Raw genomic sequence first — 14316 nt, 5'->3', positions numbered from 1 at the left:
ATTACTTCATATTTTTTATGCTTTTCGTCTTGGCAGTTTCCCCGCTGACCCAAAGATCAGTCTGCTACGCTTATTCGCTAACTATGGGATACGACGCAGGACAGCGTTCAAGCCAGACGTAGCTTCACATTTCGGTCAGTTCTCAGATCTACGCCTCGGCAGTTGCCAGGGGTTGGAACCCATCGTACCACACTCTCCATGACATTTCAGCCGGCAGCACACAAACTCACAATCCGAGATCTTCATCCTCGATGGGCCACATTCCAGCAACACGAGCTGATGTCTCAGGAACTTCGTTTACGGTTTACCAGTCGACACGACCGATCACGGCGCAAGCCACTACCCTCCCAGCCGGGTCCAACTGGCTTTCCCCCTTGACTCCGGCGCTCCGCCACAAGACTCAATGACACGCTCTGTGGCTTCTCTCAACATCGCGCAACCAACTCATATCCCGTTCCCACCCACCCACACGTGGGGAGATAGGGGGTGCCGTAGATCATGAGAGTGGATGCGGCGTCAAAGGACCGAAAGCGCGTTTATCTCAGTACGGCCAAGCTCCGGAAGAACTTTTACGATTTTCATCGACAATCTGCCGTTTGCGGCCATGAAGCAGATATTTCCTCCTCGTATTCACTCAACAGACGAAAGATTTTGCATGGTTTGAGTTCGGGGCCAATGAGGTTTTGAGGGCAATAAGTCTGATTAATATGAATTTTCTAACTAGATTTTCTTACTAGGTCTTTAAGCTTGTAGTTCATGATGGACACGAAGGAATCCACCAGAATTTCCTCCGGGATGTCATGAGCGGCAGTTGATGACTGAACAATCCCTCTCTTTCCCCATGGACAATCATCCCGGGACCAGGCTGGAATGCTGAGTCCACCGGACTTCGGGAACCGGCTGTCTCACGGCGAGACAGTGGCGATGACGTTCTCATAGGGCTTGGACGTGAGCAAGGCTGTCTTCGGTGCCGAAGAGACATGATCCGGGCCGTACGGATACGCTGGCTTGTCCCTCTCGTTGCCCTGGATTGCAGTCGCCTTCCGTTTCCCCTCGCCAGTCTTGTCTCACTCTGAATCGCCTCGCGCAGAGTCGCAGCGATCACCAACATTCCTCACACCTGAAGATATCCACCAGATCCATCGCGCAATGTCTCACTCTGAACAACTACCTCACCAAACCCACCGCACTTGCCTCTGATCTATCCGGATCCGACGAAATGCTCTTCTCCCCTGGTTCCGTACCTCGCCCGGCGCAACTCTCTTCCCTGGACCACTCGCGTGTAAGCCATGCTCGCTTACAGGTTCATCCCAAAAATACCTCTTCTTCTTACCACATCCGTCCAACTGCCAGTCCCAACTGCCCACTATGGCGTACGCCAAAACGGTCCGAACTGGCAGAGTGCACGAGGAGCTCGCAACATCTTTTGCCGCATGCAGCCATATTCGAGATCTCTGAATTTTCACGATGCTCTTGGCCAAAGATTATCCACTTTGGATGGAGCTCACGAACTGTTCCTGCATGGTTCCACCTACGTTCTCGGTAATGTTCTCAGGAGGATGGGCAGACTTGCACCACACGATCAACGGCTATATCAAGTCTCCTTGAACCCAGCCGATATCAGTCCTTTCTCCTTATCCTCATCACAGCAAACACATCTTCAACACCCCCCTTCTCTCTGAGCTTCTGCTTCAACATTCGCTTTCGTCTTTCGTTTTCTCTAGCTCAAGATCAAGAGTCTAGTCAAACAGAACCAACCACCACTCTCGCTTACATCTACAAACCATCAAGATGGTTTCTCCCGCCATTATCCGCCTCGCCGCGGGTGCCGCCCTCTTGGCCGGTGTCAACGGCCAGTCGACCACCTCGACCACCGTCGTCGCTCCGACTACCACCGTGACGCCCAGCACCACCGTGACCGTGGCTAACCCCACGACCACGGTCACCGGCGGCGGCGGCACCACCACCACTCTGACCTCCTCCGCCAGCTCCAGCAGCACGGCTTCCACCGGCACCTCCATCGTGACCAGTGTCGGCAGCTCTACGGTCACGGTTATTGCTCCCACGAGCACCTCGGTCACCACGGATTCTACCCTCAGCAGCGGCGCCAGCACCGTCCCGAGCACCACCGAGACCTCGACTTCTACCGACTCGACGTCCTCGGACCCCGGCGTCGCCACCACGTCGACCACCACGACCGACGTGGTCACCTCTACCATCCTCACAACCTCGGCCCTCAACACCACCGACCCCGGCGTTCTCCCTACCTTTACCAGTTCTACCGTGACCCTTTCTAATAATAGCACCACCGTCATCCCTGTCCCGGTTGATCCCACCGTCACTACTCCTCCCGTGTTCCCCAACGGGACCGCCCCTATCACCATCCCTCCCCCGGTGACAACCACCACTTGCAACTTTAACGGCACTTGCAATGTCATCACCCTGCCCCCTTGCGTGACGATCACCTCCTGCTACAACGGCTACTGCAAGCCCGTCACCACAATCACCTACCCCCTTCCCCCCGTCGTCACTCCCCCGACAGTGACGACCATCACTCGCTGCAACTTCAACGGCACCTGCTCGACCTACACGCGCCCAGTCTACGTTCCCGCCACGAGCACCCAGGCACCCTTCTACACTGATTGCTCGACCCTTACAAAGACGTACACTACCTGCAACAACGCCGTCTGCAGCACCGTCACCACGACTACTACTTCGTCCTTCACCCGCCAGGGAACTCCTACCCCTACTGGCCCCGGTGGCTCGACTTTGGTCACGAAGCCCTCGAACCCGGCCTCGCCTCCTGTCAACCCGCCTACCAACCCCAGCAACCCTCCTACCAACCCGTCGAACCCTCCCAGCAACCCGTCAAACCCTCCCGCCAACCCTTCCAACCCGCCTAGCAACCCTCCTAGCAACCCTCCTTCCAACCCTCCTTCCAACCCGCCCAGCAACCCTCCTTCCAACCCTCCTTCCAACCCTCCTAGCAACCCTCCTTCAAACCCTCCTTCCAACCCTCCTTCCAACCCTCCTTCCAACCCTCCTTCCAACCCCCCTGCCAGCCCTCCCGCGCAGCCTCCCGCGAACCCCCCTGCCTCCAACCCTCCCTCAAACCCCACCCAGCCTCCCGCCGGCAGCTCTCCCGCGACCACTCCGGCCGTCCCCACCACCGTCAGCGGCACCCGCCCCGGCACCACGTCTCCCACCGCCGTGGTGACGGCCGGCGAGCCCGCTCTGATGGCTGTCAGTGTGATGCCGCTGATGAGCGTTCTTGGTGCGGTTGCTATTGGTATGCTTGTGTTCTTGTAACCTGGACCCTGCAGTGGTTTAGGGACACCATGATCGAGCATAAGTTTGGTGGCACAGGCTTGATAGCAAAAGCTTGATGCGAGAAAGATTTTTCCTTTGTATTGAATGCTCTCGTATGATGAGCTGGAATAGATTTGGTGATAAAATTGGTGGGGAAGACCATGGATGATGGTTTTGTAATGAGGAAGAGAGGGGAGGAGATGGGGAAGAGATAGAATAATGAAAATTATTACTTTACAATGTTTTTGATCAATAGTCCCGATAGCTCGAGTCATTTCTTCGTATAACGGTTAACTTAAGTTTCTCTCGGGTGGTATTGTACGTATCTCAACGTTTAATATCCGTCAAAGGCACAGCATTGTCACTGATTTGAAAGACCGCGAACGATAGTCGATGTTCTGTTTGGAGTCGTATTCATTGATTCTTTCAAGACTGGCCTGGTCGAATTCTTAGTCCCTCTTGATGGTTTCTAGTTTTAGGAATGAACATCGATGAGAGGGAAGTGTTAGTGGTCACCGCATTGCACGTGTCCGGTCGTATTCAGCGATGAATCGATTGATACTTGGAACACATGGGTATTGCAAACGATGTGATAATATAAAAGCACCGATCCACAACAGTTGTCCACAAGATGCATGTATCATTGGTGGCAGCCCGTGTCAGGCACTCAATCGAAGGATGACTGTAGAGATTGAAACAAGATCAAAGAGTCATTTGAGAAACGCTTACAAGAGACTGACGGCACCGACGACAAAACCGAGGCCACGCGAGAGGCAATGCTTTTCTCATGAGCAAATGGTGAAACCCATCTTCCTAAGGCCCGGCTGGAGATTAGCGCACCCACACGTGACTCTGCATCCACACGATATACTAGGCATCTTGGAGCGTGAACCCGGAGACAAGATAGACCTGGGAGAGTACATCGCCAGTACACAGCACCTTAATACCCCTTACACGGTGCATTTATGTGTGCCTCTCAATTAGGCGTGGATGTTGGTCAATTGAGGACCAGCGGGGTGGTTGTGGTTCGCGTGTATGATTGGCCGAAGGTCACCCCGCATCAAGACGGGACGATGACGGATGAGATGGCGATGCCCCGCCGTTCCGCACTCCGCCCGCGTTGAACAAGAGGCGGGGTGAGGACGTCCGGAAGGGAAGCCAAAACAACTGATCAACAACCCAAGGTCCGCTCGAATCTACTTTATCTAAACTTCATCCTTTATGCCCCCGCTTGCATAATCCACTCTTGATATTCAAAATGACCGTCATCCACGTTGTCCAGTTCCAGTTCAAGGAGCTGATTCCAGCGGAGGAGGTCAAGACGGTATGTTTGGCTACAATCCTGCGGACCTGGTGTCAGGGAGCTTAATAGCTTGACTGCAGAAGCACAGGCTAACGCTAAAGACAGATGTGCGATTCCATGTTGGCGCTCAAGGAGAATTGTATCCACCCGACGTCTAGCAAGTCGTACATCAAGTCTCTGGTCGGCGGCCTCGACTGTAGCCCCGAGGGTCTGCAGGACGGCATCACGCACATTTTTGTGGCCGAGTTCGAGAGCGTTGAGGACCGCGATTATTACCTCCACAAGGACCCTGCGCACCAGGCGTTTATGAAGCAGGTTGGGTCGGCTATTATCAAGGCGAGGGTCACTGATTTTAAGCCGGGCGTTTTTTGAGATGTCGTAACTCAGAGGATGGGCAGTATCTTGTCTCAAACCCTGGAATCCAGCTCGTATGTACGAAATACTGTACACGTGAACTGCACAGGAGACTATCGCATGGAATCAAATGCCATCATTGTACATGGGTTAGGTAGATGGGAAATGAACATCATACAGAACGAACCCACGCAACGGGAAGGAGATGCAGGGACGTGGAGGAGAAGCATTCAGGGTCTCTTATTCACAAAAAGATACATGCACTTCGTACCTTTTTCCCAGCCTGAGGGGTCCAAGATGGGTGGGGTCCAATCGCGACAGGAGTCTTATAAACCAATCAAAGCTCGTAGAACGTGTCTGCTCCCGGTGATGCAAGCGGGGCACTCAAGGTACCGGGGTCTACGTCATTGGTAGCGCGGGCAGGTCCAGGGAGGAAGGGACATTGCCCAGTGCTCTTGCCTTGCCCTGAGGTGCTCTGCCCACCCGACGCTCCGTCACCGTCCCCGTTCCTGCCCATCGTTGGTCCCCCCGCCTGCTGCGTGCTCTTCCCCTCCCCCGCCTTGCTCCTGCTCTTTCTGCTCCTGCTGTTCCTTCTGCGTGTCTGCCTCCCACTGTCTACCTATTGTACGTACCTTGAGTAGCTTCTAAGGAAGGTACCCACCCACGCAGCGCTTGCCTTGCTTTCCCACCTCATTCGGTACGAACAGCCCAAGTACCTTGACCTTGGGGCGCTTCACTTTCATGACTTCAGGGGACCAACCTCAGTGTCTCCCTGTCACGCCTGCCTGACGCGAACGTCCAACATCCAGTCACTTGGCTTTCTTCACCCAACTTGGAACTCTGCACATTCCGGCCACACCTCGTCACCCTTTCTTCTTCACACGACGACAAGAAGCGCACATGCGAATTGCTCCCTTTGCGATACCCATTCGACTCTGTGCTAGATACCACCATTCCACCTCCATTGTCTGGCTCTGGAGGTAACGCCCACCTACACACCCGACGACGATACCCGATAGTTTCCGCCTATCGTCTACCACGGAGCGCCCCCAAACCATCTCTGCCCGAAGAGCATCTACTACTTACGAGCAACCGGTTACGAGCACGTCTCGGTCCGAATATCGACACATATAACGTCGACGGCGTCCGCTATCGACCTCATCGACACCCTTTCGCTTCTCCCCAGACACCAACGTCAAATCTAGCAGCCATGGCGCAAGCACCGCGTCCTACCTTCATCAACCTCCCTCCTCCCACCTCCAACCCGGATACTCCATCTGAGATGCCGTACGCTGTCTCGCCTCCTCTCTCCCACTTGTTTCCCAAGCTAATATCTCCCCACACAGCGGCACCCCCACGAGCGCCACGACCTCCCTTTCTGCCCTCTCTACCACCGCTATCAAAGATGGTCACCGAGGCCACTTTCCCCAGGGTCCCGCCGGTGTCCGCGGCCACGCTCACCACCCCTCTACAACGAGCCTCGAGGCCGAGCGCGCCGACAGAATCTCCCGCCTCGCCGGTCTAGAGCGAGTCTCGACTCTACGCGCCCCGCCGCACCAGCAGAATGCCGGTTCCTCAATCTCTCCTCAGACGACCCCCACCTCCACCGGCTTCCCTGCCAACTACCCGCCCAACACTCACCTCACACCCGCATACTTTGATGCCCATGGCCAACCCACCGCTGTTACTAAGATGAGCACTGTCGGTACCGCCAGCGCGACTGAGAGCTATGTCGGTGACGACAACGAGACGCGCACCGCACCTGGCGAGCAGGATGAGGATATGTTCAGCATGGATACCAACTACCGCGAGGCCGACTCGGTTACCAGTATGGGCGCCGAGCCTGAACGCATGGACGAGGACCAGACGGCTGGGTCCACCGGAGGCTACGACGACCGCATGAGCGACGATGGATCCGCCAGCCTTGTTGGTTTCGGCGAGGGCGCCAACAGCACCGTGTCTGGTCCCATTTACCAGCGTCGCCCCATTCCTGGAGTCGCTGGCCAGGCCGGTATCTGGGGTCTGGAGCGAAGTGCCTCTGGTCTGAGTGACGGCTTGCCGACGCAGCGGGCCCGCGACGTCACAATGGGCGGTGATACTCCCACCAGCGCGGCCGCAATGCAGGAAAGACGGGATGCGAGGATGATGGATGGTACGACCAATGATGGTGCCGGTGTACCTAGCGACGAAATGTACGTCGACACCACCAACAAGCCACCTGTCCCTGCTTCCCAGCTCCCCCAGCAATCTTCACAAGCTAACTCCGCCACGACGCCAACAGCTCGTGATACCGCAGAGCGTCTTCTTAGGGAGCGACTTGATGGGGGCGAGGCACGCGTAGGTAACAACGCGCTTGGTAGCCCTCAGGGTGGCGGCGACAAGCTCGGCAAGTTCTACTTTGAGGAGCGGAAATGAGGCACCCCGGTTTCCTTTCTTATTTGATCAAATAGGCGAAGACAGAGCTACGCGGATGATTATATACGGTTCACGACGTTGGGAAATAACTTTGGGAAGAAAACTGGCGGGCTAAAGACTCCGCCCGCATGATTTGGACGGGTTTGTTGCTGGGATTGCAATTGATTTGGCTGGATTATGAATGGCCTAGGTTCGACTAAGACAATGCGAGCTACTGATTATGACTTGTCGGGTTTGATCTTGCGGTGACTGGAGTATCAAGACTCAAGGTACTATATTATTAAGGCAGTTCTTCAACAGCAGCATCACTGGATGACCGGCGTGGGGCATGTCACTCGGTCCCGGCCGTCCGACTCGGTGGCGCACGGCACCCTAGGCGCGGGAACGCTGTCGGAGACGGCATGAGACCCCGCACCTGGTGTGTGTCGGGGAGATCCCGCGGGAGACTGTAGGACGAGTGGGGGGAGCCCGGGACAGATCAACAAGACAATGGGTAGATTACGTCTGTTTCTTATCGAGACGGTGGCTCCGCGGTCGATCGCGCGTGGCGTCTACGGGCAGATGTTCGGACGAAGGGAGGTTCAGGGAGGACGGCTATTCCGCACCCACATGAAGGCTATCCCGCACCCATACTAGGCCTACTCAAGCAAATAGTGGGCTACACGTGACTGTACCGCCGCAGCAGCCACATTGGGCGCGCGCCTTCCTATTATTTCTGTTTTAACGCGTCTTTTTTATCCAACACCTCCTTTTTTAGTCACTTTTGAAGCAGGATAAGTACCTTTTTAAGCACCAAAATATGAGCTCTAGAGAAGTATTTCCCCTGAGCAAAGACTGGCTTCTGAAGTCGTGGTTCTGACTCCGAAAAGCGCGCATAGGCGGCATTATAAAAGAGGGCAAAGTGGAAGGTACACCAGGCAGTAGAAGGTGCAGCAGTGGAGTCAAATGTGGCTGCTGCGGCGGTGCAGTCACGTGTAGCCCACTATTTGCTTGAGTAGGCCTAGTATGGGTGCGGGATAGCCTTCGTGTGGGTGCGGAATAGCCGTACTCGGTTCAGGGGATGCGGCCTTGCTCTTCAGGATCCTTTTTTTGTGTGGAGATTGAACTCTAATGCTCAAGGGAGCTCCATAGTTATATAGGGATGGGTTCTAATTTGTAAGTTGTGGGTTTCTGAGAACTTGGGTTCGATAATATAAGGTAAGCAGCGCATATCGTTTGGATAGACGGTGCCATTTTACTTCCGTTGCTTTTCGGGAGTTCTTTGTCTTTGCGTTTCCACGTTGTACGACTGTGCTGTATTCAACGAGTCTCAATAGCGTTATCTGTTTGAAGTTCAAGTCTGCTTCTGTTGTATGCTGTTCTACGCCGCAGAATTTCATCTTACTACTACTTAAATGAAACCTGAGCAGTTGGCCTAATATTGATACCTGTGTACCTTAGACAGTATAGAAAAGCAACTGCATAGAGGTAGTAAAGTCGGCACCTCGCTTCTACTCCTCGTATTCCGCATTCTTAAAAGCTCGGTTTCTACGGATAGGAAGCTGCCGTCTTCGCCAGAGAGGTCCAAACTACGACCCGATGTGACGCTGACATGCCCTCCCCCAGTGGCTCCCCCGCTGTTCATCGCATCATCCGTACAGCAAACGAGGTCAGCAAACATTGGGCAAGCTTGAATCGATTCAGGGAATTATGGCACGGACCGAGAGTCCCCCCTCCCCTATTCGCGAAGCATCGGGGACCGTGCTACGATTGACTCGGCTGTTGGATATTAACGGGGAAGAATGGCTTGGGGTTCATGGAATGGGGTTTGCGCATATTGGTCTATATTAACAAACCAGGTTTTCGTTAGCGTTCCGGCCTTCCTGGACTGCTTGTTTAGGTAGTCAGTGCGGGTAAGGAAACTCAAAATAAGGTGAATCGTGACGGAGACGTCCCCCCGGCCGGTATTAGTCAACTTCAATAACTGGTGCGGCATATTGCCGCTTGTGTGAACATGCAAACTACGACGGAGGAGGACTTTGAGATTTCATTCAGCGAGGTCCTTATACAGCTGGCTTCCCTCCCTTCGGATCCCGTCACGGTCACTCGTTCGCGGTACGTCGAACATCACATTCGCTCACCCGTGAACCATGCGCCTCTTCAGGACTCTACCGCTAGTCGTCGCGGGACTTATTGCGCCCTGCGTCTCGGGCGCCTTTCCCTCGCCTACATCGCAGGATGCGGCGGCCACGTTCTTGGATCGACTGCTTGTCGACACACGGGGTCTGGGCGATGTTCCTCAACGGCAGCCTTCTTCGCTACTTGTAGATTTGGGCTACGCCAGGTATGAAGGGTACAACAACGCCACCAGCGGCCTCGATATCTGGAAAGGGTAAGATGTTTGTCTATCTGTCTCGTAGACGTCTACTTAAACCCCTCCAGCATCCGCTACGCAGCTCCGCCGACGGGTTCACAGCGCTGGCAACCGCCTCGTCTCCCTTCGTCTAACGACACGGTCACCGGTGGCGCGGTCCCGGTGACGGCAGCAACCGAGTTCGGCCCCGTCTGCCCGCAAAACTACCCCGCCGTCCCGGGTCTCCCCTTCATCCCCGGTGACGAAGATTGTCTTTTCCTAAACGTGTACGCGCCCGCCGACGCCAAGGATTTGCCGGTGCTGGTGTACATCCACGGCGGTGGGTACGGCTACGGTGATGGTAGGATTGACATGTCGGAGATTATTGGGGCGAATGAGGGTGGGTTTGTGGCTGTTGTGATTCAGTACCGGGTATGTTCTTTTGCTTTTCCGTATCCTTTTTCGGGGGTATCTGTCTATTCTTCGCCCGGGATTTGGTGGTGGGTGAGAGAGATCTGTTGAGAGACAGCATACTAACGATGTACAGCTCGGCGCGTTAGGGTTCCTTTCCTCTGCGGACGTCAAGGCTCGCGGTGTCGTGAACGCGGGACTTCTGGACCAGGCTTTTGCGCTTGCTTGGGTCCAGCGCTTCATCGACCTGTTTGGCGGAAATCGTGGAAAGGTCACGGTTGCGGGGGAGTCGGCGGGCGCCGGGTCGGTGATGTATCACACTCTCGCCGTGGACGGTGGTCTGGGGACGACGCTCTTCAAGAACGTAAGTTTTGACAGGCTGCGGGATGGAAGCCTGTGGTGATGATTGGCTGACTCGATTTCGATGCTAGGAAATCGCTGCTTCGCCGTATCTTCCCTTCCATTATGACTATGACGCGGCGTTTCCGACGGCGCGATACCAGGCATTTGCCGAGAAGGCGGGGTGCTCGTCGTCTGTCGATGTTCTTGCGTGCCTTCGTGGGAAGGATAGTATGACGTTGCAGCTTGCTAGTGCGAATACCACGTTTGAACAGCCGTATGGGTTCTGGTAAGTAATCGATTTTCAGGACATGCGGTTCGCCCTTCCTGAACGCGGCTAACTGGACGACGACAGGGCTTTCTACCCTGTGACGGACGGCGTATACATCAAGAGCCTCCCGACTGAGCAGATGAAGCAAAAAAGAGTCAATGGAGAGCGTCTCCTCGTCGGTGTGAGTATCCTCCCCACGAAGCTCCACGTTCTTGGCCGCCAACTGACGAGCCTTGCAAGCATAACGCCAATGAAGGACCCCTCCTCACCCCGCCCAACATCGTCAGCGTCGCAGACTTGACGTCCTGGCTGAAGCTCGAGTTCCCCAACCTCTCGGCGGGCCAAATCGACGAGATCCTCGCCGCGAATCCAACAAAGACAGGCGCGAACGATACCCGCTTCGAGACGAACGGGTTGACGGGGCTTACGGCCCTTGACGTGAGCCAATCTGGGACCGGACAACAGCAGAGAGCAAACGTAAGGAATTCTTGCCATGTCTCGTGGCCCTAAGTCTAACACAATTGCGATAGAACATCTACGCCGAGGCAACATTCGTGTGCCCCAGCTACTGGCTCTCCGACGCCTTCACGTCGCCAAAGTCGTCGTGGCACTACCAGTACTCCGTCCCCTTTGCCTGGCACACGGCCGACATCCCAGGCTACTTTGGCCCCGCGACACCGAACCAGGGCCCGGACATTGTCCTCGCCTTCCGCAAGATCTGGGGTAACTTCATCACGGGCGATGACCCCTCCATCAGCAATGATATCGCCAACGGAGCTTCCGGTGCCGACGCGGGCGCCGAGAATGGGGCGAGCAAGTGGCCTGTCTGGACGGAGGAGGCACCGAAGCAGGTGAACCTGAACCAGACGGGCGGCGTTCCGTACGAGTTTACGACTTCGTGGGGGGCGCGGGTCACGCAGTTCATGGCGCCGGGACAGGTAAATGATATCCGGGTTGTCCCTGCGGATTCGTGGGAGGGTGGACGTGGTGCCAGGTGTGGATTTTGGAGGGGGTTGGCTCCTAGCATTCCGGCGTAGACTAGGCTTGGAGTGCGGAGACTCGAATGGCTTGATGCTGTAGCAATAATCGAAAACGATCAGGTTACAAGAGATTTGATGACGCTCGCGATGGGCGGGATGGACGTGAACAAGACGGTAATGGTGCCGAATAAGCTCATTGACAAGCTTGATAGCGCCGCAGCACGGGGATCGGTTCGCAAGAGGAGAGCGGTGGCGATGGCTGAGGAGTTGGCTCCGAGTGTGACGCCACGGGTGATGTAGTCATCTGTCTTCCTGTAAGTTGCTCATGTTCACTTATTTCATAGCTCACAGCGGGCAGCCTCTTACCTTCTGGAATCTTCATCCAGGCCAACATCCGCTGGCCAACTAGCACACCGACAATACCGCTCATAATAGCTACCGCAGCCACGGTATTCAAATCACCACCCAAGTTCTCCGTTGCAGGTAGAGCCAGCGCAAGCGTCAGACTCCGTGACGCAAACGCGAGAGACCTTTCTGCACTGATGCCGATGGCGAAGCAGATCTTGGGGTACGAGAAGAGGCAGCCTATCGACATGAGGATGTTGGGCAGCACGATCGCCACAAAATTCTGCTTCAGCTCACGGCGGTATTGGTACATTGGCAGCGCAAGCGATACAATACTCGCGTCAAGGACGGTGCTGAAGATGTCGCCGGCGCCGGGGAGGCGGCCTTCCGGGTTCTTGGCGTGGAGCCAGAGGTATGTGTAATTCGCTCCCGTGCGGAAGGATCGGAGCGTCTCAAAGAGGCCTGCGCCTCGGATGGCGGCGAGAGCCCAGATCCCGAGGACGGAGAAGAGGGCGGTGACGAGAACGGGGTGGAGATATTGCCTCCAGTTTGCGGGGACGGACATGGCGGCGAAGTAGACGAGGAGGATGAGGCTTAGGTGGAGGGGCATGGCGTAGCCTGTTGTGCAGTAGAGGGGGATACCGACGAAGGTGAAGATGGAGGCGTAGAGAACCCAGTTGAGGTGACCGCATATCCAGGCTGCCCAGAGCTGGGAGCGTGGCGGGGGGACGGGGTCCTGTGGTGGAAGAGGCGGTGTTGGCGGAGAGGAGGGGATATCGACGTTAATTTCGTGGACTCTCGCGGGAGAGGATGTTCCTGACGGGAGGAAGTTTTGTGAGGCGTTTTGGGAGGGCGGCGGCGGAGCGAGGGTGTTGAGTGAGAGTGAAGACGGGGCCGCGGAGATGGTGCGGGAGCCCGGGACGGAGTCAATTCGCGGAGGGGTGTCGGCGAGGGGAATCTCGTCGGTCTCGTTGCCCATTTCTTCTGCGCGTTCTGTCATTGCGCGTTTGGATGAGCCGAGTAGGAGTTGGAGGCCGCGGGTGAGGTATGCGGCGAGGGCCATCATGACGATGAAGCCGATGACTGAGGGGTGTTAGAACTTAGGTTCATGAAGTACTGGATTCAAGGAGGGAAACTCACTGAAGACGGCAATAATCTTCATGACTTCAACGATGCCGATTGAGGGACTCAAAGGCAGCATGATGAAGGATGGTGTGAAGAAAATGTTGATCCAACGGAGAGACCATCCCGCCTGGTAGTCATTAGCGACTAGCTTCCAGGATTGTCAATCGCATTGCAAAAACCCACCGGCACGTCAATGACGGCAACGATTGCTCTGGTCTTGTGGTTTCCCAGTACCAGCTCCGACAGCAACAGACCGAAGAAGAGCAGAATCAAACAGGCCACAGAGGCAGGGAAAGAAACGCCGACGGCGTCGAAGAAGACGCTTACGCCGAAGCAAGCGGCCAGCATGACCATGATGCCCACGGGCACGTAAAGCCACGAACTGAGGAGTTTCGGAGCCGTTTGGGACGCAGCCTGTCCGAGATGAGTGAGCTACTTTTACAGAAAATGGATGAATCTGTGAGTTGGACATACTAGCTTTACCGCTTGGAGAACATCGATGGATGTCTTGAGCCATTGCGGCTCGTTGCTTGGGCGTTTATTCGAAGTCGTCATTGTCGTTGTGTCTTGGAATGAATCTCATTATAATTGGCAAAAATTCGTGCAATCTGTACACAGAATGAGTGTTAATTTAGTCGCATGTGTTTAACCAAAAATCGAACTTACAATCAAGAGAATTCGACTGAAGTGACGTGTGCGACATGAGCAAGAGTAACAAGGTTCTTAGCTCTCGACTTACGGCTGCTTGCGTCGGACGATATCGCCGTTGAAATTAGTCAGTCCCCTAGTCGCTTTTCCACCCAGCGAAATGCTCCGATGCCGCCCCAAGACAATCAAGGCAAGGCTTTAAACCGGAAATCGAAGCCACTGGGATAAGCATTCGGCGCCGAAATCTTTTCGTTTCCGGCGGTGGGATTTGCTCGTGATAAGGCGCTTTTTCGAGGCTCCGCCGATCGGAAGCCGAGCCGAGCGGGCGGATCTCACCCGAATGACGACGGTCCACTTTGTCTTTGGATTTTAGCTGTATCTTTAGCTTTTATGAAGTGCCCTTCTTTTTCGGATCTCACTTCACAATAGTCAGTCAATGTGAAGTTGTCACGAAACCGTAACTCACATCATGCAGGTCCGAATA

General features: G+C 55.2%; 5 protein-coding genes across 5 annotated transcripts; 4 read left to right on the top strand and 1 right to left on the bottom strand.

Moving 5' to 3' along the window:
* Positions 1-1791: 1791 nt before the first annotated feature.
* On the top strand, positions 1792-3309 carry CABS01_07485 (uncharacterized protein; the record flags this gene model as incomplete). Its single annotated transcript, XM_060540847.1, has 1 exon — positions 1792-3309. The coding sequence occupies one exon, from the start codon at positions 1792-1794 to the stop codon at positions 3307-3309; it is 1518 nt and encodes a 505-aa protein (XP_060403015.1).
* Positions 3310-4567: 1258 nt separating this feature from the next.
* On the top strand, positions 4568-4984 carry CABS01_07484 (stress responsive A/B Barrel domain-containing protein; the record flags this gene model as incomplete). The annotated part of the gene is made up of 2 exons (XM_060540846.1): positions 4568-4633; positions 4718-4984. The coding sequence occupies 2 exons, from the start codon at positions 4568-4570 to the stop codon at positions 4982-4984; spliced, it is 333 nt and encodes a 110-aa protein (XP_060403014.1).
* Positions 4985-6176: 1192 nt separating this feature from the next.
* Positions 6177-7381, top strand: CABS01_07483 (uncharacterized protein; the record flags this gene model as incomplete). The annotated part of the gene is made up of 2 exons (XM_060540845.1): positions 6177-6253; positions 6313-7381. 2 exons carry the CDS (start codon positions 6177-6179, stop codon positions 7379-7381), a joined length of 1146 nt encoding a protein of 381 aa, XP_060403013.1.
* A 2129-nt stretch (positions 7382-9510) lies between these two features.
* Positions 9511-11771, top strand: CABS01_07482 (acetylcholinesterase; the record flags this gene model as incomplete). The annotated part of the gene is made up of 7 exons (XM_060540844.1): positions 9511-9752; positions 9803-10145; positions 10261-10488; positions 10556-10752; positions 10819-10915; positions 10975-11211; positions 11265-11771. 7 exons carry the CDS (start codon positions 9511-9513, stop codon positions 11769-11771), a joined length of 1851 nt encoding a protein of 616 aa, XP_060403012.1.
* A 59-nt stretch (positions 11772-11830) lies between these two features.
* Positions 11831-13739, bottom strand: CABS01_07481 (uncharacterized protein; the record flags this gene model as incomplete). The annotated part of the gene is made up of 5 exons (XM_060540843.1): positions 11831-12018; positions 12081-13142; positions 13200-13311; positions 13368-13598; positions 13659-13739. 5 exons carry the CDS (start codon positions 13737-13739, stop codon positions 11831-11833), a joined length of 1674 nt encoding a protein of 557 aa, XP_060403011.1.
* Positions 13740-14316: the final 577 nt, after the last annotated feature.

Source organism: Colletotrichum abscissum (genome assembly GCF_030869225.1).
Source record: "Colletotrichum abscissum strain IMI 504890 chromosome Unknown Scaffold_16.1, whole genome shotgun sequence".
NCBI classification, from domain to species: Eukaryota; Fungi; Ascomycota; class Sordariomycetes; order Glomerellales; family Glomerellaceae; genus Colletotrichum; species Colletotrichum abscissum.
This window is presented reverse-complemented; position numbering and strand designations above follow the sequence as displayed.